The sequence below is a fragment of the Colossoma macropomum genome, unplaced genomic scaffold (genome assembly GCF_904425465.1).
Source record: "Colossoma macropomum unplaced genomic scaffold, Colossoma_macropomum, whole genome shotgun sequence".
NCBI classification, from domain to species: domain Eukaryota; kingdom Metazoa; phylum Chordata; class Actinopteri; order Characiformes; family Serrasalmidae; genus Colossoma; species Colossoma macropomum.
Window position 1 is genome coordinate 7,528,334 of NW_023494796.1, and position 27,999 is coordinate 7,556,332.

At 38.4% G+C, this 27,999-nt stretch overlaps 1 protein-coding gene across 1 annotated transcript in view; it reads right to left on the reverse strand.

The window, feature by feature from the left end:
* Positions 1-200: 200 nt before the first annotated feature.
* Positions 201-27,999, reverse strand: part of ncapd3 (non-SMC condensin II complex, subunit D3) — a 29,117-nt gene continuing 1,318 nt past the window's right edge. Inside the window, exons 2-35 of the mRNA XM_036583447.1 lie at positions 27,808-27,956; positions 27,496-27,658; positions 26,280-26,455; positions 25,927-26,097; positions 25,280-25,341; positions 25,098-25,185; positions 24,168-24,301; positions 23,851-23,923; positions 23,403-23,528; positions 21,755-22,016; positions 20,596-20,634; positions 20,246-20,407; positions 18,419-18,492; positions 18,142-18,276; positions 16,883-17,103; positions 15,154-15,345; positions 14,935-15,032; positions 13,775-13,884; positions 12,245-12,352; positions 11,669-11,777; positions 11,324-11,425; positions 9,631-9,869; positions 8,248-8,327; positions 7,845-7,982; positions 7,068-7,201; positions 6,732-6,919; positions 6,194-6,304; positions 5,419-5,586; positions 4,490-4,608; positions 3,712-3,779; positions 3,311-3,358; positions 2,528-2,590; positions 1,727-1,784; positions 201-387 (exon numbers count right to left, since the gene is read on the reverse strand). Of these exons, the coding sequence (XP_036439340.1) occupies positions 312-387; positions 1,727-1,784; positions 2,528-2,590; positions 3,311-3,358; positions 3,712-3,779; positions 4,490-4,608; positions 5,419-5,586; positions 6,194-6,304; positions 6,732-6,919; positions 7,068-7,201; positions 7,845-7,982; positions 8,248-8,327; positions 9,631-9,869; positions 11,324-11,425; positions 11,669-11,777; positions 12,245-12,352; positions 13,775-13,884; positions 14,935-15,032; positions 15,154-15,345; positions 16,883-17,103; positions 18,142-18,276; positions 18,419-18,492; positions 20,246-20,407; positions 20,596-20,634; positions 21,755-22,016; positions 23,403-23,528; positions 23,851-23,923; positions 24,168-24,301; positions 25,098-25,185; positions 25,280-25,341; positions 25,927-26,097; positions 26,280-26,455; positions 27,496-27,658; positions 27,808-27,956 (4,244 nt within the window). The 3' untranslated portion in view covers positions 201-311. The remainder of the gene's footprint in view (positions 388-1,726; positions 1,785-2,527; positions 2,591-3,310; positions 3,359-3,711; positions 3,780-4,489; positions 4,609-5,418; positions 5,587-6,193; positions 6,305-6,731; positions 6,920-7,067; positions 7,202-7,844; positions 7,983-8,247; positions 8,328-9,630; positions 9,870-11,323; positions 11,426-11,668; positions 11,778-12,244; positions 12,353-13,774; positions 13,885-14,934; positions 15,033-15,153; positions 15,346-16,882; positions 17,104-18,141; positions 18,277-18,418; positions 18,493-20,245; positions 20,408-20,595; positions 20,635-21,754; positions 22,017-23,402; positions 23,529-23,850; positions 23,924-24,167; positions 24,302-25,097; positions 25,186-25,279; positions 25,342-25,926; positions 26,098-26,279; positions 26,456-27,495; positions 27,659-27,807; positions 27,957-27,999) is intronic.

Consider the following 27,999-nt stretch of genomic DNA (forward strand, 5'->3'; position numbering starts at 1 on the left):
TGGCCGCTAAAGAGATCAAGCAATAGTGTGAATGTGGGAATGAAAGCTAGGGTTACCACTCAACATGACCCTCATTACTCAATTAAATTGAACAGTCTTTTGATTTGAAGTCTGTATAAGAAAGCAATTAATCATAAGAAAAATAAAAAACAAAGTTTGATTATTTTATTTATTTACAAAAGAAAAATGAGTATATTTTAGAAAAGGTGAAAGGCATTCTTATAGAGTTTTAAAAGGACAGTAATACAAAAGTTTAGACACAGTAAAGGTTCGGAAAAGGTAATATCATTATAGGACACATAAATGCATGTTCACAACTGCCTTTTCTTGCTTCTGCTTTTTCTCACAATGGGAGACTCCACGTTCCACTGTCTGGGCGCTGGTGCTCTGAAAAAGAAAATTAATGTTTATATCTGTACACAAATATAAGTGGGGACACATCACAGGTGCAAAAACACGTTTGCACATTTAGGAACAAAGTAAAGACGATGTTGATCTGCATCCCACAAACTTTTAAGAACACATTTGACACATTTGACTACACTAAATTCCCAAACTGTCATCACCACTGAGCAGCTTTTCAGTCGGCAGCTGATCTCAAAAATCTGTAGAAAGTGCAATATTTAAGTGTGTTAACTTATTTTCACTTAGAAAATCAAAAGATGTCATTTGTTTCATTTTACCAGGAGCATCCAACCATTAGCAAACGCCTGTATTTAACATTTTATGACATTATATACACCAACCGGACTCTTCATTAAGTGCACCTCCTTGAATCTACACTCCGTCCATTTCATCAGCTTCACTTATCATACAGGAGCACTTTGTTGTTCTACGATTACAGACTGTAGTCCATCTGTTTCTCTGCATACTTGGTTAGCCCCCTTTTACCCTGTTCTTCAATGGTCAGGACCCCCACAGGACCACCACAGAGCAGTAATCATTTGGCTGGTGGATCATTCTCAGCACTGCAGTGATACTGATGTGGTGGTGGTGTGTTAGTGTGTGTTGTCCTGGTCTGAGTGGATCAGACACAGCAGTGCTGCTGGAGTTTTTAAACACTGTGTCCACTTACAGTCCCACTCTGTGTGAGTCATCATCTAGTGCTTTATCAGTGGTCACAGGACGCTGTTGGCTGATATATTTTTGGTTGGTCTATGGTATTCTCAGCAGCAGTGACACTGAGGTTTCTGAACCACATGTACCAGCACAACACACACCACCATTGCAGTGCTGAGAATGATCCACCACCTAAATAATACCTGCTCTGTGGTGGTCCTGTGGGGATCCTGGCCACTGAAGAACAGGGTGAAAAGTGGGATAAAGTATGCAGAGAAACAGATGTACTACAGTCTGTAATTGTAGAACTACAAAGTGCACCTATATAGTAAGTGGAGCTTCATTAATTTGCTGGTACTGTATTGAAATCAAAACACCTTTGAAACCTTAATATAGTGCTTAATTTTAAAGTCTAAGTTTGCAAACCTGTATATATACACTGTGTTCTTGGCTAGGCACTTTTTCCTGTGTGGTAGTAGATTTTTTCATAGTATGCAGTTTCAGCGTGGTTCTATTAAATGGTCATCTTAAGTACAGTGCTTTACTTAAAATAAGACCGTGGTGAAAAATTCAGTTTCAGTTTCAGAAAAGAAAAAGAGGCAAAAAGCCATTTCTAAAACAAAATGTAGCTACTACACAGAGAAGAGCTGTCCAAAAGAGCACTTACTGATGTTCAGGTGACATAAGATGTAAAACGCTATCATCTCCAGGTATGTTATGTCTGCCTGTAGCCAAAAACAAACATTACAATAGTCAATCTAGTGGTAAATACAATTATAGTTAAATTATTGTTTCTGGAGCAGGGATTAGGGCTGGCCAATATTATAATATCATTAAAATTATGTCGTGAAATGATGTCAGAGTACAATACACCATGCTTTTCTGAACATTTCATGTATAGCGTCAGTACTTGTAGACCAACTGCATGTTTCATTATAAAGAGAGCAAAATTAGACCCATTTAACTGGATTCAGTGCAACACAGTATGACAGCTATTGGAAAAAAAATAAATCACTGTATTCACAGTTTTTCATAGTGTTTTTAAATGTAGCACTATTAGTTCTATTTTCTTCATTCTAACTGATCAGATATCTGAAAAAATAAATATTGCGACATATATTGTATCATGAAAAATTCTCAAGTATCATGATATATTTTTCAGATATCATCCACCTCTAGCAGGAGTGCACAAACATATTGACTCAGAGGCCCAAAGTGCCAAAAAACAAACAACAACAAAAAAAAACAAAAACAGTACATTGTTACTAAAATACTTGATAAAATGATCAAGTGAAATTATGTTCTTTTATTGGGTGAAGGAGTGAGCTTAAGGTAACATGTTTGCAGTCCAAATCAGATGTCCTTGAAGGCCAACTTCTCCCCGTGGGGTGCATTTGTTCAGCCCTGATCTACACATTTAATAGCTTTGCTTTAATATAGACATGACTGATAGTGTAGAAAAAAATACCTGAAGCTCCATCATAGTGAATGGCACTGACTTGCTCTCCAAACGTCACTTCATTGATGCTCTCTGCACGGAAGCACACAATCAGTGTTACATGAAGACATGACCATTTTTATCCAAAAGAGCTAGACAAATGAGTTTCTGAATGCAATTCAGCAGTGCTGAGCTGGTTTTATCAGCAAACTAATGTAATTCCTACAGAAATAAAGCAAATTATCTACTATTGTGGACATGTTAAAGCTAAAATTTAACAAAATCAAATTTACAGAACTTTCTCTCATCGTAAATGCAGTCTATGAACAGACATGTTTGGTATCTGAATGCTTGTTTAGTTTTGTACTGGATATAAGGCTAATGTAGCTAACAAGCAATATATATATGTAAAAAATGAAAATGCAATAGCGTGTCACAGCAGTGCAAAAATGTGCAAATATCTAAAGCTAAATCTGGAGTTCCTCAAAATCCTCAAAAGAACCATAAGGCACTGCATTTTCTCTTACCCATGTTTTGCTAATTCTTCTAAATTTACAAGAGAAATATGAAATGCAATTCACTTTGATTCAGATCATCTGCTTAAGTACAAATCACACATACAATATCATTAGACATTTTTTAGGCAGGTTCATTGTACAGATAATGACAATTCACAAAAATTGTACTGTTAATTAATTAAATCAAATTTAAATTTTAATTTCAGAAATCCTAAAGATTAATTGCATCCATCTTCAGGTATGAAGAGCAGATTTACACATTTGCGGCTGAGCTGAAGATCTCATCATGTCCTACCTTGTGGTGTGCTGATAGCTCTGCCATCAAAACCCCCCTTTGAAGATCCTGTTGGAGCAATCACAACGTAAAAGAGCTTCAGATCTTCAGAAGTAGTGCACAGTCAAAATGGTCAAGGTAGCTAATAAATAGCGGAGACAAATGTTGCATAGCTATAAACAGTAACAGTCATTCTGAATTCATGAATTTTGTCCATTTTGAGCCATGAGAAAACGAGAAAACACACAAAACTATTCCTTTAAATCTTTGTGACAACAGCACTGATACAATATTGTAGACAAAGAGAGAAAACACAGACTGGAGTCAGGAGTGGGAATAAATGAACCACCCATTGCATGAATACTTCACTTTTAAATTCATTTATATTTTCAGCAGAAAAATACTGTTGGTGTGTGTTTTACCTGAACAGATCATGCTCTGCGAACCTCGTCTTCCCACAGGAGTCAGCATACCAGCAAACGTACGACGCCTGAGCGGAGGGGTGCAGAGAGGGAGAGAGAGTGAGGGAGAGAAACTGTGTCATATATGTATTTGAAGGAACATAGTGACAAGAGCATTGAATCCTGACCCGTCATCATTTTGTCATGCTTGCTGTAAGAATCCAGGAGAGCTTTGGGTCTGAGCTGACAATCACTCTCGGACTCTGTTTAACCACTGAGTTATAAAGCCTAAAATGTTTTGTCCTACATACATTTCTCCCCAAAATAGCACCATCATTTGAACAACAAGGCTGTTCTGTGGTCAAACAGAAATAACATTCACCAAACATCCTGCACAAATCAAGTAGCAGTAGTAGCCCACAATCCCAGAAGCTGGTGTTGTAATATAAAATACAATAACATATCAAACAGTTCAAATTATTAACTGGTTTAATTAGCATTACTTTGTGTAGTAAATCATGATTAACCTCAATTATTTGACCATAAAAGTATTTTTGTTAAAGCCATTTTGCAATCATTTTCAATGTGTGAACGTTCATACTTGTATCACATGTATCATGCAGGGTGTTTGTATTACATTAATTCCACAAAAATGGCTTAGATCTGGAGCCCTTACTTAGGCATGCTGTTGACTACAAAATAACGTGAAACCTCAAAACCGCAAAGGTCTAATGATTAATCTTCCACGCTAAGAACAAACCCACTAGGGTCAGTGTACAGGGACAGAGGGTGGCGTTACCTGAGCATGTCGGCAGACTTGCAGTTGTTTGAGGGTCTCTGAGCAGAGCGAGGGGCGAGAGGAGTGGCAAAGCCTGGCCTGCCGCCAACACCAGCAGCTGGAGAGGCAGCAGCACTGCCCTGAACACAAGCAAGCACACCAGTTACTGTATCAGCGACTGTCTAAGGGGGCCTAGGCTACCTCACTTAGAAGATCCCCCCCCCCGCCAAAAAAATGCCAATGACAATATTAAAAAGTGTTATTTGTTTTGCCCACTTATGATATAGGATGAACCCTAAATCGCTGAATTATGCAAGAAGTTTGCAAAAATTTGGAAAAAAAAAGCACATCCTCTACAGAAAACACAATTCTATACAATTTAATGCACAATTATTGTTTACTTGTTAATTTAGATATTTTTTGCCAATTTAATCTTAGGGCAAAAAACAAAAAACAAACTAAGGCCCATGGAAAAGTGCCACATCTGATATTTTCTTATCTGTTATTATTTTCACGTAGACAATCAAAAAAACATGTCATTTTAAGCAGGGGTTGAACTTTACATATGACTATAGTTGTAGTGAGGGAGGTAAGCTGTACAGGTGACTGTGGTAAAGAAATGGTTGAATACTATGACAAGAAAATCTCCAGTTTTTAGTTATTCCACCTCAGACATCTACGTCTAGTGCTGTACATGGTAAGACCCTGATTAATTGGTCTTTTCTTACTGTAGTATGCTGGAAGTTGTTATCCTAACTAGGCAGGTAAATGCAGGGCCAGCACTCATGTTGTTTTTACAGAGTCAGTGGCCAGTAGTTATCAACCACATTACAGCTATTCTTCTGGGATATAATGCTTTCTAGTTGGTCCCCCCAAGTTGTAACCAGCACCCTCCCCTAAAATGAAAATCAGCTATGTTACTGCTATAAAGATATACATGTCATACTCACTTTAGGTCTGGGTGACAGAGTAAAGTTGCCGAGTTGCTGTGCTAACTCCTGCTGCTCCTGCTCTTTCTGCTTCTCAAACATCTTCAGGTTGAACTCCACCTCTGCGGCCAGCTGCTCGTCTGCGGCAAACAGCTCCTTCACCTCTGTGCGATAGTCCTGCATGGTCACCTACAACACAAAAAACGCAGATTTGTAAACTCACTACTCCATCTGCTGGCTGCAGTGAAAACATTTAGAATCTATTCATTTTGCCATGGGTACATTTTTGATCAAACATACTCAAAACAGGAGCTTTTGTGAAATCCTGTGACAATACAAGCACCCAGGAATACAAGTTAACAGCAGAATACTTTGCTGAGCAATACAACTGCACAGTGAAGTACAAAACCCATGGCTTAATGCCAGCTCTGCTTTGTGGGATGTGAGACCACCCCTGACAAATTAAATGTTTTATTGATTTTTCAAGTAAGAAAAAATTATAACACATCCATTGCAGGGTTTAGACTTAAACATTGCATTTTTCCTGCACATTTTAGTGCACAATTTCTATTCATTAGCTTAGCCTGACATGTGAAAAAGTCAACTAATAATGTGTCTTAACTTTGGCACAAGTCACATTTTATGTTCCTTAGCTAAAAACATTAGTATTAGTATCTTCAGTCATGAATCTTGTTTGAACTTCTGTGCAGTTTCATAGGTCGCTTGACACATTAGTGCTACTTTATGTATCTTTGTTGAAAAGTCATCTGTCCTGTTAACCTGTGACAAGTCATACCTGCAGGTAAGCCATGAGATGTTTGAGGACAGGTGAGCGGTGCTCCTCCAGCATGTTCTTCAGAGCGATGACCATGGGAATCACATTCTCCACAAAGTTCTTTTTCTGCACCTGCTCACAGAGAACACATGCAGCTTTACACAAAACTCACAGTAGATATGGACAAACTCACACAAAGCATTAATAAAAAACAATATACATGAACATTACCAGTACAACAGACATAACAGTCAAATTAATATTTACTTACTATTTTCAATTAAATGACTATACTGATTATCCAGGATTATCAGTGGCTACAAGATTCAGTACACTGGATGGTGACATGCCCAGTTTATTCTATATATGTGGAGGGTGCAGTCTAGCCGTTCACTCACAACAGCATAAACCAGCATGACAGTTAGCATTATTAGCTAGCTAGCTATTTTTAGTGTTGAAGTTACAGAGAGTATGAGTTTGAGGAAAACCTAAGATAGATTTCTTGCCTATTGTGTACTTTGTGTGTGTTGATGTGTGTATATGGGCTATACAATCTGACCTGTGAGACAAGCTTCTTCTGCAGGACTGCTTTGGCTGCAGCCATTTCATCCTCAGGGGGCTCGTCACCGGGGGCAGGGCCGCTCATAGCGGTCAGCTTTATCTCTTTCAAAGACAGAACGTCGAACACATCGGCCAGCAGCTCGGCCCCCTCTGCGTCCAGAGGCAATTCTGAGTCCACAAAGCAGGCTGTGGAGGACATTGGAGAAAAAAGGTGGATTTTTAAAAATTGAAATTAGCTCAACAAAAACATACATATTGTATTACATTTTATTCTAACTGATTATAACAATTCTAACATTCAAGCATTTTCTACACCCTTAATATGCACACTTACCGAGGATATCTTGACTGATTCTGGTAGTGATATTAAAGCGCTGTTCATCAGTGAAGTTCTTCAGTAGAAATCTGTAGATCCTGAAACGCTTGCCCTGGTTCATCTGCCCTTTGAGGGAAAACTTGTTCTTCTGACTGTCAGACAACATGCTTACTGTCAGGATTGAAATACTTTAACAGTGAACAATATAGTCTAAGACACAACAATGCCTTGTTACTTTAAATTCACAGGAAATCTTGTAAATGAATTTCTGAAAGGGGAAAAAACTACACTTTCCGTGTTGTACAACATCTATACCATGCAGGAACCATAAATTATCAGAACATATTCATTGATTTTGCACTGATTTGAAATTTCTTGGTGCAATAGTGCTTCTGGACGTCTAATTAAATTCCCACAAATTCTTTCACATGATGATATTTCATCATGGTGATACATTTTGTCTTGATAAATAACATGCTTTTCTGTATTTAAAATATTGAGAAACTGCATATTTCATTATAAAGAGATTAATCTTGGCAGTTTTAAATGTGGTGCTATACTCTCTAGTGTGTTGTGTCTCAAAATATTTTCATTTCAGTATCATTTTTGTGATATTGCCCACGCTTACTTTCACATATACATCAGACAAAAAAACAAAAAAAAACAAAAATAAAAAAAACAGTGCTGCATGACGATACATTATAATCATAAGGAATTCCATTCTAGATATAATAAAGGTCCAATGTTGCATGGTATGCATTTACAACCATACACTTAAAATGGTTAAGAGCCTACCTCTCTGTCTCAGGGAATTTGTTGTATTTCTTATGCTTCTCATAAGAGTTGAAATAGAAGATACACTCGATGAAGTGCTGAGAGAACATCAGAGGGTTCTTCTTCAGGAGGAGGTCCACTAAGCAGTACTCACAGAGACTAAACAGCAACAGCAAACATACTACTCAGTACAATTGAATTAGACAGTGCTATCAGGTATCCATATGCCTAAGTCTTGGTATTAAAAGGATAGAATAACTGCTCTATAGAATAAATAGCTTTAATAACTCCATTTAAAAATAAGCAACAGTAAAAGTGGAATCTGTAAAAGGTAACATTTTGTGACAACTACAAAAAGAATTTTGCATCAGTCACGTTGCATGTTTGTCTATGTGTGTTCTCACTTCATAATCTGAAGACTTACTCTGCAATTGATGGATCAGGGTCCACTAGCGCAGCAGCAAACCGATAGAACAGGGAACCCTTCCATTTGACAAACTCTTCCTGAAACAGCACAGATACGGACAGTTTAAATCACATCCTTAGCTTCGCTTCACCATCCACAGCCTGCTCTCAACTACTGCACAGCGAGGGACTAAAAAGAGCAGCTTGGTCAGCATGTTGAAGGTGAAAGTATATGTGGTATCTTCACCAGCAGCGGGACAGAGAACATAAATATGTACACTACAGGATGAAAGTATGTGAAAAGTCTGAATAAACAGAAAAAAAGATGGGATGCACGAATACAGGTATTGTGGGTCGATGCTGGCATCCAATCTTTTTCATCTACCGATACATTAGCATTAATGAGTGTATATGACTACATTCATCTGAATTAGCATTATGAAGAAATAACATCTACAGGTTGGGTGACTCTAATCAAAGCACATTCTGCTGATTATACATCCTCTATACAGAACACACTTCTGTTCATTTTAATGCATAATTTATTTATTTTAGTTAGTTTGCTAAATTTAACATTTTGAAAACAAATAAGCAAATAAATGTGGGCTGTGCAAAATTTATGGCACATTTTAGGTTTAATTTTTTCCAAATATGTTAAATTGAGAAATTGTTCACTAAAACGTTCTTTAAGTAAAGTGTGTTCTCTGTAAATGATGTGTTAATTTATTTTCAGTTAGAAAATCAACAAAACATGTAATTTGACTGGGGAGCTCAAACTTTTGCAAATGACTATCATTGTGCAAGAGCAGTAATCCCCAGGAGCAAAACAAATGAAGAATCAGTTAGTTGTACAATGTTAGTGTACGCATTAGCTCAAACTATTTTGTGCCATGTTAAATAACAATCGTTACTGTTAGTGCTGGGTAATATTGACCAAATGTAATATCATGATATTTTCACAGCATTACAGTATGCCATTAGGTTAAGTTGCCATTAACATATTTTTTCCTCTTAAAATGATACTAAAGGATATCTTACATAGTATTGTGAATGTTGACCAGACAGAAAGCACATTTCCAAAAAACACGTATTATTTAATTTTTAAATATATTAATTTGTTATGTGATTTTTTTCATGGATTTGTTGGTCAAAACAATCATGAGTAAAGTTAAGTAAAATAAAAATACAATTGTAAAGCTAACAATGAACCACTTGGCAGCAGGGAATGGAATATGTTATGGGTATTATATAATGGAAAAAATCATCATAGTAAGTCAATATCACAGTATATTGGTACAGATGATCATCCAGCTCTAAATACAGACCATTATTCCTTTTAAAAAAAATTCTTGTTATTCTTGTTTCCAAATGTTTGGATGTTCTAAATGTGTGTTCTTTGCACCTGCAGCAGGTTGGTGAGCATGATGAGGGTCTGCTCTCTGATGAGGGGCTCTGCGTCTTTGAGGCAGGCTGAGATGTTGGGGATGTATCGGGTCAGCGTGTTCGGGTAGCGCACGCACAGGTCACACAGCACCACCACCACGTTACTGCGCACGGCCAGCTCCCTGCCCACCTCCAACTCCCGGGCAAACGCAGGCAGGTACCGCACCATCAGTTCCTCATGCTGCAAACACAGCTTCCCTGGGGAGAGACAAGGAGAGAAGGAAGGAGGAAAAGAGGGAGTGTGAGAGAGTTCATAAGCACCATAAAAGCTGAATTACAGTGTACTAACTCTTACAGTCTGGACCCGTCAGTGGGCATTTAAGAAGTCAAAACATATAGAACACATATAGTATACTATATATACACACACTACAAAAATCTTAGTTAAGATAGCTATACGCACACTGTGAAACATATTAAAATGCATTACAATGTATTAAAAGCACACTGGGCAACCCCTTGATATGAGGTGATAACACTGGACTGCATTATTGTAAATGCTCTGTTTTGATGCCTGACAAAAAAATAGCAAAAGGTAACTGGCATCCGCCTCATTCCTGCGTCCAATTATAACTTATGGACAGAATTTTTGGCAAAGAGTAAACAAAACATCCTAACATGATAGAAATGTAAAAATAAATAGAAATAAAAATAATCTTTCTGTTGGAATACTTGTGAGCTCATGTTTGAAACTGATCTGTCAACAGAAATCGGAACCTGTGTGAGAGAAATGCTTTAGTCAGAGGATCCTACCTATAACATACCTATAACATAAAATAATTTCTCACACTAATAAAGTCATTTCAACTATGTAATAGTGTTTACACAGAGTCAGATACATGTAGAAAACCATAGAGCAATGTCATCGCATAGTAACGTCTAACGTAGAAATATATATATTTTTTTTACACAAATGCTTTGACAAACATAATTTTCTTTGTATGTTTGAGTTTCTAAGTAGCTCCTTTAAAAGGACCTTGAAATCTTTTATTATTGTAGTGTTAGCCTGTTAGCTTTCTGTTGATCTGCTCAGTCTACTCTAGTGAGGGCAGAATATATTCAGTTATAAAGAGAATATAAAGTGTAATCCAGTTAAAGAGAGTTGATTAGTGATGTTTAACTGTCAGTTCATCATCTGGTTGCATTTTATGGGCCCAGATTTCAACACTAACAACTGGGCTTTTTCAAGAATCATCATGAAGCCACATTCACTTCTCTGCTGAAGCTCTACACTTTTATTCTCATAAAACTGCTGCTACTGCCATACTTTCATCTTCACTAGGCTGTACTGACAGCTGCAAACTGGACGTTGTCCAAGAATGCCTCAGAGACATTTAATGGGGCAAAATGATAATTTAAAAAGTAAGCACACGATTTTTGACTTGGCTTTGACAAAACACAGCGGTCATGTAAAAAATATGTACAATACATATTGTAGTCTTCTGTAATATCAGTATTTCAAAGACAGAAACTGTATCATAACAATTAATAAAGAATATATTGTGCAGCCCCACTTAAGATATGCATATTATGGTGAAGCTTTACAGATAAAAGTTTTGCCTTTCAAACAGCTTTAAATAGTAACCCTATCAGTATCAACATAATGGCTATACGTGTGTAGCAAGATAGATTTGTGCTATTGTGTATCATACCTAGAGTAATGACTGCATGAGCTCGGACCACAGTAGGCATAGAGGACGACTTGAACTGAGACAGAGGCTGACTCGCTGGCAGCTCCGCTCCTTCTTCAGAACCTGTGGGTGACACACAGAATACATACCCATTACAAACACAACCACTATAATTGTTCATGGTCTCTGAACAAGTCATTGAGACACATGCAGTAGCTCAGTCTAATTAAAATCTAAAACTGTCTGAACTGAACTGAAAGTGGAGCAACTCACTACAACTGTCTCTATGCTGGTAACACATTCAGTCAAAATGTTACAATGAGAACTTCTTATGGTAAATGGATAGACAAATGGAAATAAACACACCTGGCTGCTCAGAGGAAGTAAGAATGGACTGAACGAGAAGGAAAACTCTCTTCTGCACTTTGGCAGGACAGTGTAGGGAGGCTACACCCAAAGTGTACAGATATTTAACCTGAGAGAGAGGGAGAGAGAAAGAGAGAGAGAGACTCAATGGCTACCACGATTAATCTATTACACGTTATGGGTGGGGAGGGGGGCTTTTTGAAAATGTACCTACTTGTTTCATACTTTGATTCTCATACTTTATTTTCAATAGAAATTCGTTTCTAAAGGCTAATTAATTATCCATTTTGTGATGTGTGAAATATTAGCAGTACATTTAACTATAAATATTTACAATAGTGACCACCCTAATAAAAACAAAAGGTGTGTGTGTGACAGAAGAGCAGAGAGTTTGAATAACTCAGACGTTCTGTGCTCATTTGCCCTTTCATGTCTTCAGCCAAGTACCAGTTTGTGTGGTGTTGAAACAAACTGCTCTCTCGACAGATCTAAGATCAGTTTCTGTAGTTTCATGTGAACTGGTAGTGAAACAATTACTGAGCAGGAGCTGATCTCAGGTCGGTGCTCAGGTCTTACCAGCAGCTCTTCATTCAGGTTCTCTGCTCCTCTCTCGTTCAAGAGGACGCTGGACAGATATTCCTCACAGAGCGAGACAAGCTCTCCACAGAACTGATTCAAGAAGGCCTGACAAAAACAAACACATTCACAACCACACAGTCAGAATCATTCAGAATGCAGCATGAAAGAAATGTAGAAGGTTTACAGAGGCTCTGTTAACGCTTGCAATTAACATCTGATCACCAGCTTAGTAAATACACAGCACTTGCAATATTCATGCTTAGATGCAGATTGTTTTCTTTCTCCATTTAGATACTGACCAGATCTATTTTCTCCATGCAACATGTACCTTTTAAATGAGACTGGTACAGAGCTGGAGCAGAGCAGGCAGCTATGTTATGTTTAAAGAGTCAATATCATGGACTTCACCTCACTTTTTAGGGTCATAAGTGGAAACAATGCTGCAAAAACAGCCCATTTTTAAATCACCCGTTTGTGCTGTCACATTTACATATAATCGCTAACTCAACCCACTGCAGTTTAGCTCCAACTCTTCAGTTATAATGAGTGTTTCAGTCAAGGTTGCTTTTTTGAATGAGATACAAAACAGGGCAGCCAATCAGTACAGAGGTCATTTACTTGTATCAGGCTTAAAGGCAAAAACAGCCTGTTTAATTCTAAGGGCTAAAGATAAGTTAGAAAATGTTAATGTAAAATTAATATAGACTGTTTTTGGTACGTAAAAGCACAAGTGTTAGAAGTGGACCTGGAGTTTAACATGGCTCAAGAAAAGTGTAGGATATAAGCCCTATTCATCGGAACATTTTAGATTTGTAGCTTGGTTCTCTTTGTCCAAACCAAATCAGAAAATCATACAAGGTTGCATTTTAGTTCTGGTTCTCTACAAGTTCATACTAACAAATTTAACTTTAACCTCAACAATGCAAACTTAAAGTCATTCGTTCATTAACAAACAAACACACACCACTGATTAGACAGATTTTGACATACATTTGGCAACAATAACTAGAATGACATCTCCTGAACTTCCTGAATCACGTTGTATCACACATTTGCGTGTTTAACTGGCATCAGAAATGGGTCTGCTGAATGCAGCAAAAAAGGTATGTAGAGAGGAGATGACTGTTCATTCAGTTTGGTGAGGAGAGACATTTTTGTATTCAAACTCATACTCAAATTCAAAATTGCACCAGAGTCTGTTCAGCAGCGGACAAGACAGTCCTAGTCAGGGAGTCTTGGACCGCTTACTTGGGTCACACAAGGGTTTGTGTGGTTTGTTCTAATGTCCCGCACAAACACAGAAATGGCAGAACAGAATCAAACCAAATCTGCCAAGTGTGAACACACCCTAAAACATTTCATCAAGCATGTAACTGGTTTTAGCACTGCACTAAAAGTCTTTAAAACGCATGCAAGTCTTTCAAATGTACATAAGGACATCATCCGGATACAGGACGCAAATTAATGTGAATTGTAAACAGGCTAGATTGTGACTCAGGTATATAAAGATTAATATTTAAATGTTACCATGGTGTCCTTGGTGTTCTCTGATTGGCCGAGACGGAAGAGGGTTTCTACACTTGAGCTGATCACCTCCAGAGGCAGACTGAAACCCTTCAGCCAACCCATCAGATCATCTGCACACAAACACACATATTCTTATACAATGTCAGGATGTGGGTATATGTATTAGAGACCACCCCTTGAGGTCAAATACCTCCTGCACTTGTTGAGCTACACTAGCTTCCTGTCCATGCTCATACTGATTTTACATACAAAGCGGTTCATGGAACAGCTCCAGTGCATCTCTGTGATCTGGTGAAGGCTTGCTTTCCCTCTTGTTCTTTATGCTCTAACAAGTTATTCATTTTTAGTGTCAGAAAAAAGTAGAAAATATTTAACAGAAAATTACACAGAAGGCTGCAGGCATATTTTCCCACACCTCTAAAGTTGAGTCTTAGAAGTTAGTTACATTTTCTGCTTCTCGTGATCCAAGCAGTGGACAGATGAGAGTGGAGCTTGACTTTCTCCTCTCTCTCAGAAATGAAAGCTTTTTTTAAGCACTATTTACCTGATTGGGACAGTTTTAGTGGTCTACCAGGTCTTGCATGGTTGTTAGGAGTCCTATTTAACTTTTAATAGTTTTCAGAATCATTAAAATATTTAGAGGATCTCTTGCTTTTAACTTGTTTTACTTTTTGGATCATCTTACATCTCATCTCCACATAAAACTCTTCAGAATTTACCTGGAAATTAAATAAATTAAAGGGTGGTCTCTGGCATTCACAGTTCTCTATACATAAGCATCTATATGCAATAACAACAACAAACAACGAGAAGTTACAGAACAATTTGTCCTGCAAATCTATGAAAACATACATACACAAAAGTCTCTGTTGGATTAAAACCCTCCCTCTCCAAAATTTTCAACTTTCTGTGAGAACGAAAAACACTCCTAATTTATAATGGTTATTAAAAGTTAATGTAAAAAGATTTTTTCCAATTAATTTTGAAGCATTTTATTGGTTCATTCATCATGTAAAAAAAAGCAGCTCGACTTTACAAATGTACAAAAATAAATGACAAAAAAAGGGATAAGAGACATAAGAGATTGTCCCGACAGCGACAATACCACAAAACAATACTGTATCTGATTATATACACATTTAAACACAGGTGCGACTCACCAAAAATCCTGCTTTTGGTATCATCATTAATACCAGACGCAATGTCACCAATGACAGTGAGGATATGGCAGGTTGTTGCCACGGAGATCACAGGAGACCTGACAGACATTTAAATAAATAAATAAAATACAATAAATCACTCATTAATTTGTTTATTCACTCACACGATATAACACAAATATTCACTGTCTACACTGCTGGATGTCTGTGAGCTCCAACCTGACGGTGCGGTCCCACGCCTCCAGGATGGTGCTGTAGTTGAGTTTGGAGGAGCAGCGGGCCACTTTAGCCAGCAGGAGCCACGCCCCTGGAGCACGCTCACCCTCAGTGTGCCAGATCAGACTGTTCACAAATGCAGCGGAGAACTTCTGCTGCCTCGCCCACACACTGAAGGCCTTACTGAAGTAACGTCTGCAGAGAGAGAGAGAGAGAGAGAGAGAGAGAGAGAGAGAGAGAAGGAGAGAGGGAGAGAGGGAGAGAGAGAGAGAGAGAGAGAGAGAGAGAGAAGGAGAGAGAGGGGGGGAGAGAGAGAGAGAGAGAGAGAGAGAGAGAGAGAGAGAGAGAGAGAGAGACAAAGTAACATGAGCCAAAGTTTTTAACAATAGTTTGGATCAAAATCACTACTCAAACAAAATCTGTTCTTCAAATCAAGCAGGGCTTTTTGAGCAGGTGCTTAAAAAGTTTAGCTTGGCTATGGGAGAACGCGAAAGCGATTAACATGCAATACCACACTTTTGAATTAAAAACGATCCAGTGTGCAGCAAAGCTAAGCAATGTTATATTGGTCAAACATCTGAACTCCAAATGTCAGCAGGAAAGCTGACTGCAGTCACTTCAAGGTAATCTTGCAGGTGGTCAGAGATGTTATAGTAGGGCTCTGGTGTGGCAGCATGTGAAAACCAAACAAGACAGCAGCATAAACAGATTGTAACAGGGTCCAATAATAGATTGGGCTCAAAATTGTCTATATCTGATTCACTAAAATGTGCCAGGATCAGCCTTGATACTGATACTTCGGACTGGACAGATGCATCTCTAGAAATGACCGCTGCTGACTTTGCCTGATTTCTGCCTGCAGGCCGTGGTCGCACCGACTCAGGGGAGCTTTTCCCAAAAACTAGCTTCAAGGACAGAGCAAATAAACTTTCTTGCCAGTACTTCCTGGAAAGTTATAAGGAATGTTTCGGTAAGCATTTTGTTATATGTCCAGCTGAGACTGCAAGACCAGATATGCTGAGGTATGTAAAAAATTAAAATGTGTTCATGTGTTCACACAGTAAGCAAGCCTATTCCACAAGAATAGGTTTTTACTAAAACTGACATCCTTGTGTAGAGCTGGGCGATACGGCAAAAATGTATCACGATACTTCAAGAAATTTTCACAATACACAAAACAATTCACAATATTTACATTTTCCAAGATTTGTGTTATTCTGTGTTCTTTAAACACTGAGGATATCCAATATGTTCAGAAAAGCGAAACGTGACATAATTTATCATGATAACAATAAATTACTGTCATATTGCCCAAACATAGCCTTGTGTAAATATGATGTTTAGTCTACCCTTTTGCTGACTGTTGCTAAATGTACTCAAATGCACAGTTTTGCACCTAGCTAGCCAGTTAACAGTGTTTACAGTTTAATATTGCTAATCAGAACTGAATTTGAAGAAAGACAGGAAAGACTAGAGTACCCAAACTCTTGATAGTCAGTGTTTGCCAGCCAAAAAAAGTGAGAGAGAGGGAGAGACAAACAGAAACAGATAGAGAGAGAGAGAGATAGACAGACAGAGAAACAGAGAGAGAGAGAGAGAGAGAGAGAGAGAGACACAGACAGACAGAGAAACAGACAGAGAGACAGACAGAGACAGAGAGAGAGAGAGAGACAGAGAGAGAGAGAGAGACAGGGAGAGAGACAGACAGAGAGAGAGAGACTGAGAGACTGACCCAAGGTCCTGACACTTGTCACATATCAGTCCCAGCAAGTCCCAGGCCAGTTTCTGGGAGGTGTTGTCATGGCGATAGCTGCTGTGGCTCTTGATGTGAGTAAGAATGATGTCATCAAGGCATTCAAGAGCCTTCTCCTGCACTGAGCTCTCAGAGTCAATCACTGCGGGAACCACCCCTCGCAGCCACGCCTCCTGCACCTCAGAGCTGTCTGACAGCACCTGTTACACATGCATACATACACAAAATAAGAGCTTAAACATTAAAAGACAGTAAGATGTGAACATTACTTAATATTATTTTACAAGTTATTACAACGTGTGCACACTTACTGTAATTACTGTAACTCAGGATTATTTTGCTCTTTAACAGATGTGAAGCTTTCAACAGGTACAGACATTTTTTGTGTTAAATCTTAATGTTTAACAAAGAAAAAGTGACATTGGCCTTTGTGAAGGGGAAATGCAGCAATATTCAAATATTAGAGTGCACAATACAAATAACTAAATTGAGGAAATTAAATATGCTTATCAAATGATAAATATAACTAACATAAATACAACTAACAAAATTTAACAAAACATTTTAGACTTTCAAAATATTCAGTTACCAATAAAGCCACCATTACTTGAATCTTGAAATTTCAGACTGATTCTTAAGTGTTTTTTTCGCCTTGCTGACCTTAGCAATGCCTCTGAGCACTAGACACCTTGTATTTTGAGAGATTCTAGGACTCCTGGAGGCTTCATGTTTAATTCTTATTTTATTTGGGTGGATTAAAGTCTGTCGCAGCTTTTCTTCAACACATTTTTGCCAATCTTCTGACTTTTATTAACAAATTGCTTGACTTTGTGAAGGTTGTGCTCCAACAGTATGGCAACTTCAGTGTTACCTAATCATTATGCAAACCCAAATTTAATGTATATAAGCAACGCTCTCACTCTTGAAGCAGTTATATCACCTGAAAATGTTTATTGATAGGTTGATCTGAAAAACCTGCTTGATCATAACTTACCTAATAATTATTCACAAACTAAACAGACTATCAAGTATGTTTCCCATCAAGCAGGATTATTCGCTGTTAAAGATCAAAGCCGCATTAATTCAATCACACAGATATTCAGTAACACTGTTTTATCACTCAGCCCTACTTTACACTGATTCTAGACACACTAGGGACATTTCTTGATAAGACGTTGCTATGAAAAAGGAATATGGTGCACTGGTAATTACTGAAAGTATAAAATAAATGAGCTCACAGTGAGCAGGTCCATGAGACACTGCATCGCTTTCTTCTTCACAGACACTGCAGGGTCTCGACAGCGCTCTGAAAGAATGGCCAGATTCTCCAGACTGCATGGGATCACACCGTGCTTCAGCAGACTCATGATAGTCTACATGCACAAGGACACAAAAACAAATGAATAACTATTCTGTAGACAGCCAGAGTCCAGTAACAGAAATCTTAATTTACTTTTGAGTGAAGAACTCTCATCATATAAGATTTCCAAATCATATGTGTGTTTGTAAACATACCTCAAGCGCACATTTTCTGACATTGGTCTTAGGATCACTGACACGCTGTTTGAACAGTGCCATGGTTTCTTGATCTAAAGGGAAAAATAAAGAGTTCATTAAACAAACAGATTAAAAACATATACAACATATCTTAAGTATCCAGACATCCCCTTGCTAAAGAACTGGGCATTTTAAAGGGGAATTCCACTGTTCCTTCAAACGTTCTGCATTATTGAAAGGAGAAGAGGCAAACAAAGTCATTTAGAGTGGTTTGATACGAAATGATATGAAGTATTAAAATGAGCCGTTTAAAAAAAAAAAAGCTTACTGAAAGGTTTAAGGTTTAAGTTTTTGCCCTAAAATGTATTTTCTTTACTCACTAATAGTGGAGAGGTACACACAAAGTGCTGTGAGGCAGCATTTTTGTTTAATTTTTTTAACCAGCAAAACTACACAGAAAACTACATGTAAAAATGCAATTTCACTGGTTATTTCTGATAGCAAATACAACAGCAATATATAAACACTAGCCATGTTTACATGCAGCCTAATGAATAATCTGACTAATAGCTCAATCGGAATAGAATACATGTCCATGTAAACACCTCAATCAGAATAGTCTAGTCCAATTGAGGCCATTCGGAATAAAATTTCTCTCCGATTGAACGAGGCGGGTAATCCTATAAATAATCTGTTAAATAGAAGAATAATAGCCATGTAAACATCTGTATCTGATTACATTACCAGTCGGAAAGTTAAAGTACGTTCTGCGCATGTTCGTTCACATCGTAGCGAAAGGTTATAACGTTCAACATGGCGGGAGCAGAAACTGGTCTGCAGAGGAGACGAAGTTTATGCTCTGATATTTAAAAGACGGCGGTGGGACGGACGTCCAGCTTATGTGTCTCAGAACACGACGTCTTCCTCTCGCCCTTCTTTAATAAGGACATGTGAAGTACATTTTTGAGTCGGTCATAATTTTAAAGCAATTACAAAAACAAGCTTGCCACTCTTACTGGACCTCATGAGACGCTCGTTGTCACGGTAACGTCTACTCTAAGTGGTACTCTACGCATGCACGTCATTTTGGATCCGATTACTTGTAGTGTAAATGTAAACAGAGATTTTCATCAGACTATTGAATAGAGTCTGCATAAAAACACCTCAGTTTTAATCTATAATCAAAATTAATTCAATCAGATTGGCAAAAATCTTTGCATGTAAACAGAGACACTGTAAAATCTGAAATCTGAGTCAGTAAATTTCTCTATAATGGCTCATTTCATATCAAACTACTCCGACTGAATTGTTTATATCTCAACTATTGAATTTCTCTGGAATTCTGAAAAATCAGTGGCATTCTCTTTAAAGACAAATCAGTTGCTGGCATGTGTTATATTGCTTTCACAGTCATAGAACCTCAATAGAAAAGCAATGCGATGCTCATACGCAATGCCAAGTGTGGGTATAAAGCCGTCCCAGCACTGGGCTGGGGAGCAGCGGAACTGTGTTCTGTGATGGAGCTCCACTGAGTACCTTTGGAATGAGCTGAAGTGACATCTGTGATCCAAATTCAATCATTGAACATCAGTACCTGCCCTCATTAATGTTCTTGTGGCTGAATGCAATCAAATCCTCACTGCAATGTTCCAACATTTTAGTGAAAAGCCTTTCAGAAGAGTATTGGCTGCTGCTTTTGCAATATGGAGCCCAAATTCTAATTATCACCCTTGCAGAAATGTTTGTAAGAGAAGGTACTTGGATTCTTTTAAACATGTATTGGTGTGTAAGTTAGTGTGAACAGTATAAACAGCACTTCTAGTTGTGATGGGTGTTTAAACTGACATTCTAAGGACGTAGTGTTGTGGCTGACGCCGTCAGCGCTGCCATCACCACTGCCGTCACCGCTGCGGCGGCTGGCCCCTGCAAGGCTCTTGTGTTTGCTCAGCTCAATTGTGCGGAACGTCAGGGCCGTTTTCTGAGCCATCTCTGTCCTTTTCAGAGTTTCTGAGAAAACAAACAAACAAAAAAGAATAAATACATACACTAATACATAAATAAATAAAAACCCTTCTATGACTAAAGAGGACAAAATAATTAACAAACATACAACGTATGAGAAACCTTGTCTAAGCTGTAATAGAACATTTGTACTACAGTCAATGTGTTGTATTAATAATTGTTATTATGCTTACGTTCTGAACGGCCAGTTTCCAGCAGAGTCTGTGCGCCAGCTGGGAAAGTAAAAACACCAAACAAAATCAGTCATCATTTTAAAAAAAACAAAACAAAAGAAAAACACACTCAATCACAGACAGCATATGTGAGTAAATATGGATACCTAGGCCACCCAAATAAGATTTACATTAAAAAAAATGACTAGTAATAGTATAGCACTGGGAGTAGAAAGAGAAGCATAAAAGTAGTAATAAGAGAATCAGTACTAGTAGAGTCATTCATAAAATAGGTGTAGCAGTAGTAGTATTAGTAATATCATTTATGATCTGTGTGTTTGACAGAATTTTTGTGCGAGCGTACGTGCACAACAGTGCAGTGTATCATTTTAACAGTACAGGCAGGGTAGCTACTAAGTGAACATAGCTAATAAGCAAGATGACTAATCAGCTAATTTGACTTTAGTCTTGTGCTTTAAAAGCTGCATTATAATTGTCAGTTAAAATGTCATGATCATGATAGCCCTGGTATTTGTTTTACTATTAATAGTACTAACAGCAACAGCAGTAGTAGAGGTGTATACATGCATCAGTGCACTGTGATGCATTGATCTGAAGTTGGCAATTCATCTGCAATAATTTCCGAATGTTAGAATCAATTATAATCAATAGTTGTGTAATTGATTTCACCCGGCTGATACCAAGATAATAAAATTGAATCAAAATGTGGTGAAATTTAAGATTTCATGAAGCACTAAATCTGTATGAGGCATTTACATGATTGCTTTCTTTGTAACTTATATTTTTGACCACTTGGGGGCACTGTAAAGCTCTAGGCAGAAAGTGTCTGGAGGCAAGGAAGTCGTATTTCAATCAAACAGTCATACACTCGCTCATAGGCTGGTTTGAGAAGCGTTTGTTATGATCCCTCTTGCACTTATACGTGCTCACAGGAACCTTATGAATAACCAATAAATGCACATGCATATCCAGAAGTACTGAGGGATGTGGACATGTGGTTCAATTTCCACTTGACAACAGCAGGTCAAAGTGCCAAACACTGACCAGCGAACTATTAGGTTTTGTTTTGTAAGAAAGTGACCACAGAATCATTGTCTAAGGGGGATATTTACACGTATAGTGACCGAAATAACAGTAACAAAAGAGTGGAATTATGTACTGGTAGAAGATGAAGAGAAGAGCTCGTGGATCCACTTGGTGGCGTTGTGGGAGGGCAGCTCCAGGCACTGTGCAAGACAGTGCAGGGCGTGGCCTCTGACGGTGGGCGAGACATCAGAACGGCGGCCGAAGACTATGTTGCGCACCAGGAAACGGTGGGACAGGTAGACGGCCAGCTCAGGGCCCAGAGACTCATCTGCTTCTCGCTCGTCCAGCCCCAGCAGCACCATAGCCACGTCCAGAGCAAACATCCGGAAGACCACCTGCAGGCACAAAACACAGAGCGTGGAGTGAAACCTCCATGACTTCATTATTTAGTTTATATAAAGCTGAACTTTATATGATTTGTTTTTGTTAAAACTCATAACTGAGTAAGGAGAAAAACACAATGCTAAAATATGGTGTGTGCACTTCTGTGGGTCTGCCTGCAAAGCCCTGAAATAATAATTTAAAAGTCAGAGGTGTTGGGTTGGATTTCACCCACCTCTAACTGAAAGTTCAGAATCTGTACTTTCAGCAGCTTTCAGTTATATTTCAACCAAGCTTCAAGTGAGAAAATTATTAATATAAAATTACAACATGCTTTTGTTTTAGGGTTCATGACTGAACTGCTAGGCTACAGAGGTGGAGGTGGTGTTGTTTATTCTTTTAGTTCTAATATGGTGCTTCTTCAGAGCTACTCAGTCAGAACTGTAAGAGGGCATTCCAGCCTAAAAATAGGATTTAATACGTTGTTATGCAGTCTTCTGTAGTGTAGCACTGCAACCCCAGCATCATCATTTTCTGTATCTCATTGTGCAAATACATCACACAACCATCGGAAACCCCTACAGTCCTCCAGTCAACAAATCCTGAATTCTAGCCCAGCTACTAACATAAAGGCTGACACACATCTGTGGTGCTTGCTAGCATTAGCAAAATAGTATTAAAGGGCCCACATCCTGCATATTTCTTGCATTTTATTGACACAGCATTTGTGTGGATTTTTATCTGAATCTCAAACCACTCTAAATCCATTAGATTTAAACAGGCTGCTTTTGTAACTGTGCCTTTAAGACTGATGTATGTAAAGAATCTCTGTTCTGATTGGCTGCCCTGTATTGTGCCTCATTCAAAAGGCACTATGGACTTCAAAATTCACTAAATTGCATGAATGGGCAGGGCTAAACTGCTGTAGGCCACTGGGCCAAATTGGTTGACATTTTGAATGTGTCGTTTTTTGTAACATCGAAGTGGAAAAAAAAATAATATAATAATAAAAAACTAAAAACTAACAAACAAACAAACAGGCTGAGAAATGAATGCTAGGTTTTGAAACATTAGCAATGTGTACTTACATCACATAAAACTCTTACTTCACACAAGGGAGGAACATTCAGTTTTTTGTTTTTTTTTTTTAAATAAGGGCCCTTTAAGCTCAAACAGTCATCGAGCAAAACATTTTTTTTTCTTTTGACAAAGAAAATTTATCTCTACTTTCAAGACAACATCAGAGGGTAGTTTTCTCGTTTTTAAACAGTGAAATCTGGTTTTAGAGACTACTGTGGCACTACTGTCAGAAGCAAGTAGGCAAGTTTACAACAGCTGTAGTGATGATTAAGTTTTGTATTTTGGTCAGAGAGTCTCTAAAGTCTTTGTGAGCGACTCACCCTGGTGTTCTGAGAGTAGTTATATAGCCACTTGACAAAAACGGCATAGTCCTGACTCGGCATCTTCGTCATCAGCTTCCCAACAGCTTGAGCTCCGCTGGCACGATATTCAGCTTTTTCCACCATCTGTAACAAACAAAACACTCAAAACAATGCTCTTTGTTGGAATAATAAGATCGATTTTGCTCTAACTGATCTATATAATATAAAGCAATCAACCAATCACAGAACTGATCTACCAAAAAACAAAAAAAAAGTCTTCCTGGCTTGTTACTTCTTTCAATTTTAACAAACAAAAAAAAATGCAGTTTAAAGTGTCCTCTAGGCATTCCAATGTGAGAAACACAATCCATTCTTATATGCTGTAACATACATTCTTTAATATTACACAGTCACCCATCAAATTTTGCTTTATTGCTTTATAGAAACTTAATCTGTTCTAACATACCTGGTGGCAGATATGCTGCAAAAGGATCCTGAGCAGTGGCAACGTGGCTTCCGTCTGCTCATCCACAATTTGACTGCAGAACGCATACAGAAAAACATTGAGAGCATTTAACATATTACACAAGCTACATTTACACATTTTGACCTTACGGTTTCCTTCATCCAATACAAATAAGATTCAAAAATTGTTCTAGTTAACTACTTCAGTCAGTTGGATGGAACTACAAAATACAGCATTCCTTTACTGAACCTTACAGGAAACAGAATCTTAACAATACGATAAAATATGAAAAAGACAAGTTAAAAAACCAAGTTAACCTTATAAAGAGAACAGCCTGGTCTCTGGCTTTAAAGACAGTCTGTGAGGACGCTAGTAGGCACGGCTTGGCTCTCTCCTCTTTCCTCATCATCAGAATCACGTATAGCAGCCGGTGGAAGACACGACGGCGGCACTGCAAAGCACCAGAGAGCATTCTGAAATGTCACACTCATTCAATAGCATCCTACTGTAGACATTAAGAGGTTTACTTGACACAGTGAAGACAGTATAGGCTGTCCCAGTAACAATAACTCTCCCTCCCTCACTGTGCAGTAAAGCAATACAATGCAGCAGGTTGTGGGTTTGAGTCCCAGTAAAAACAAACCACTGATACACCTGGTATATTCACTGAAGAACGGCAAAAAAAATATGGGGGAACACTTTATTGTAGGCCAACGTTTGTAAGGCTACATAACACCTACATAAGCCCTGCATGACTACTAATATAAACCTCCATAAGCATTTCTAAAGGCTTGTTCCAATAAGCAACAGTTGTCATAAACGCTGCTCTTGTCATTGTCAGGTTGATTAATCACCTATATTAATTGACAGGTTTGTGCTGACATTGGATGTTATGACACGTTATTACAACTGACTTTGGGTTTGTCTAACATAACACTGATTAGCCTACAATACAAATTCATAAGTGAGTCTGAAACTGATGCCATCATGACATAACTACGTATATTATCTCTGCCCCTTAAGTGAGTATCATATTTATGCTTATAAATGATTATTATGCTTATTCATGCTCATTATGATTTTTATGAAGCCCTGTAGCAATGTCATCACACTGCCTTAATTTGATATGAGTATAAATCTGATACGAGTATAAAGAAAGTAATATTCTGGGAGTAGCACTAAAGAAAAGCTGCTAGTTACTGTAGGACGAATATGAAAATACACACACTAGTGCACATACGACCCACCTCATTTCCTTCACCGTGACTGGAGGAACAGAGCAGCCAAAGGCCACGATAGGCTAGCTCAGGAAGGCTCTCCAGCCGGTCAACATCTCTGATAAGACAGAAAATAAAGTGTTTGAACGGCAGAAAAAGTGGAACCAACAGGTGCTGAAGAGTATATGTGCATTCTGTCTGGGGACACTTGCCGTTTCTCAGTGAAGGACAGCTCTCCAACTACTGGCTCAAAGTTAGTGAGTTCAGTGAATATCTGCAGAAAGACAGGAACGTCAACACCAGACTAGATCACACAGACTAAACCACTGCAGTTTAAGGAATCTTCGCAGACAAGCAGCAGAACTAGTCCAATCAGCTACAATACAACACTGTGCAGATACGTCCCTTGCCTTGTATACACTGGAGTTTGGCATGTTTCCCTGTACTTAGTAAAACAGGGAAACCTGTCAAAACTACGAATACGAAATATGAAAAACTGGCAACTTGAAACTCACTTAAAAGAAGCCAACGGGCACGTGCTGAACAGTTTTTCTGTTTTAACAAGTAGAGAGAAATTACTGTCTGAGTTAGTCAGTTATATGCTGCAGCTCCATCTGTCACTGAAGTAAATGACAGGCCAAATAAAAGATTCCTATACATCTGATCTGAAGGAAGCAGGTAGATACTCTATCTAATCTATCCATTAATAGTTGTGGCTACTTTCGACTAATTTTGAATTTTGTTACAAAAATACTGATCTCCTCTACTACACAGTCTCAGACTTGAGGTGGTGGCACACAAATGAAATGTATGTCTGCAATAATAATCAACATCATCATCGAGATGGACGGACACTGACCCGCACGCAGCTATCAGCACTCTGCGGCTTGTCCCTCAGTGAAAACCTCTCCAGCAGTCTGAGCAGCGTTCGGACCAGAGCCACCACGTCCTCCCTCATTCTCAGCAGATCCTGAGCTGAGAAATACACCTCCTCCTCCTCATCTTCCTCTTCATCCTCATCAATCTCCATCTGGAGGGGAAATAATGCATAATTACTGTCACTGCCAGCAGCCACGATCATCAAGAGGTTGTCTCACAACTAGGGGTACATAATCAGCTGATGTGCTAAATGGGAAAAATGAACTATAAAACTAACGGTTATCAGTATCAGTACTGATACCAATCTGTATACAGAAGAGGACAGTCATATACCTCTTCCGAAGCCTTCTTCTGAGATTTGGATCGTTTTCCACTCTTGGGGTCGCCCTGAGAGCTCTTCAGAGAATCCTTCTTACGCTTCTTCCCAGAGCTCTGGGGCCAGCATTTCAGTATGATGTCCAGGCATGTATCAAAGAGAATCTGATGGAACACTTTGTTGGCGACACTGCCTGAAAAATAGACATTAAATAAAAATGAAAGCATCTGACCACAGAGACAAATATTACATACAGATTTTTCCCATTTTCCCTAATGGCATCAATCAGCCAAGGCATGTTTGGTGTCTCATTACAAAATAAATTACATACCTAACGTTATGTAAAGTACATACTGACATTATACAGAGCGTTCAGTCTGACTGAGTTTTGACTGCACTCTGATTGGGCAGACAATCAGAAGACCTCATTTATATATACAGAAGACTTGAAGACACAGTAACAAAAACTGCCTGTTTACTTCTGAGGGAAAAAGAGGGGCTGGAAAATGTCTAAGTACAAATTAATTATGATTGTTTTAGGTACATAAAACCACACATAACGGCGTTCTTGAAGACTCCACAAGTATTTATCCTTATATAGCTTAGTATTTATATTTATAGTATATAAGTTCAAAATCACTTGTCTAGTTAAGTGACCAGATGGGGAAGCCTGCTTCTTAACTTTATATAAAATTAATGTTAGTCCAGAAACAAACAAACAAACAAACAATATATAAATAAAATAAATAATAATAAAAAGACATTACTATAATGTGTGAGCAAGCTGTGTGGTTTAATGGTTACTTTGTCAGGTAGCATAGCCTCTTAATTCACAGCCAAGTTAAGGTGGCACGCCAGGCAACATCCTGTTCTTTATCGCAGCTCACTAAGTCTAATTCATCCTCTGAGTGGGAAAAACCTTTTTGTATGTGTTAGCATTAGCTGTCAGATTGACTCATTTTGGAGTTGTAAAGATTGTGGAGGTTTCAAAAACATTCTAACTGATCAGCTCAGCTGTAGCTACTGAAGTGAAGCCCTCAGTTTGAGAAAAATATAAACATTTAAGCTATACGCACATTTAAGATATATGCTGAAATAACCATTCTAATAGTTATTATTAACTTGCATTAACATGACACCATAAAAAAAAATCTGTTTTATACTGTGAAAATCCTTGGAAATTTTAGCAGCATAAACTAAGGTAAGTTGCTGTCAGATACTGAAGTGACTGACCTGGGATTTTAAGAAGCAGCAGGTAAAGGGAGGCTGCCTGCAGACTGTAGCATCTCTGCTCAACACTGGGAGATTTGGCTTTTGCGCCAAGGACGAAGCAGGCCAGTACAGCCACCAGCGACTTCACAGACACTTCATTCTCTCCCAGCACTGTCCAGATACTCTATAAAACCAAACAACAGAAAATTGCACAGCAGTCAGCAAGAACAGACAACAAATATTCAGCAGATGTCTACAAACATCTGGACATATAGTTAACATTTGGAAAAATATGCTTAAAATGCCAAGTGAGGCACTTTGTAACCACCCGACCTGTGTGCTGTCATCGTCAGTGGAGAAGGGCAGTAACTGCTTGTACACTTTCTTAAAAACCTCGGGGTCTTCTTTTATCTCCTCTTCGATGGCAGAGTCGAGGGGCTCTATATCAGTGAACTCACAATCCCAGACTGTGTCCACCCAAGCTGAAAAGAGGACACATAACAAACAGAAGACTTTGGCTTTAGC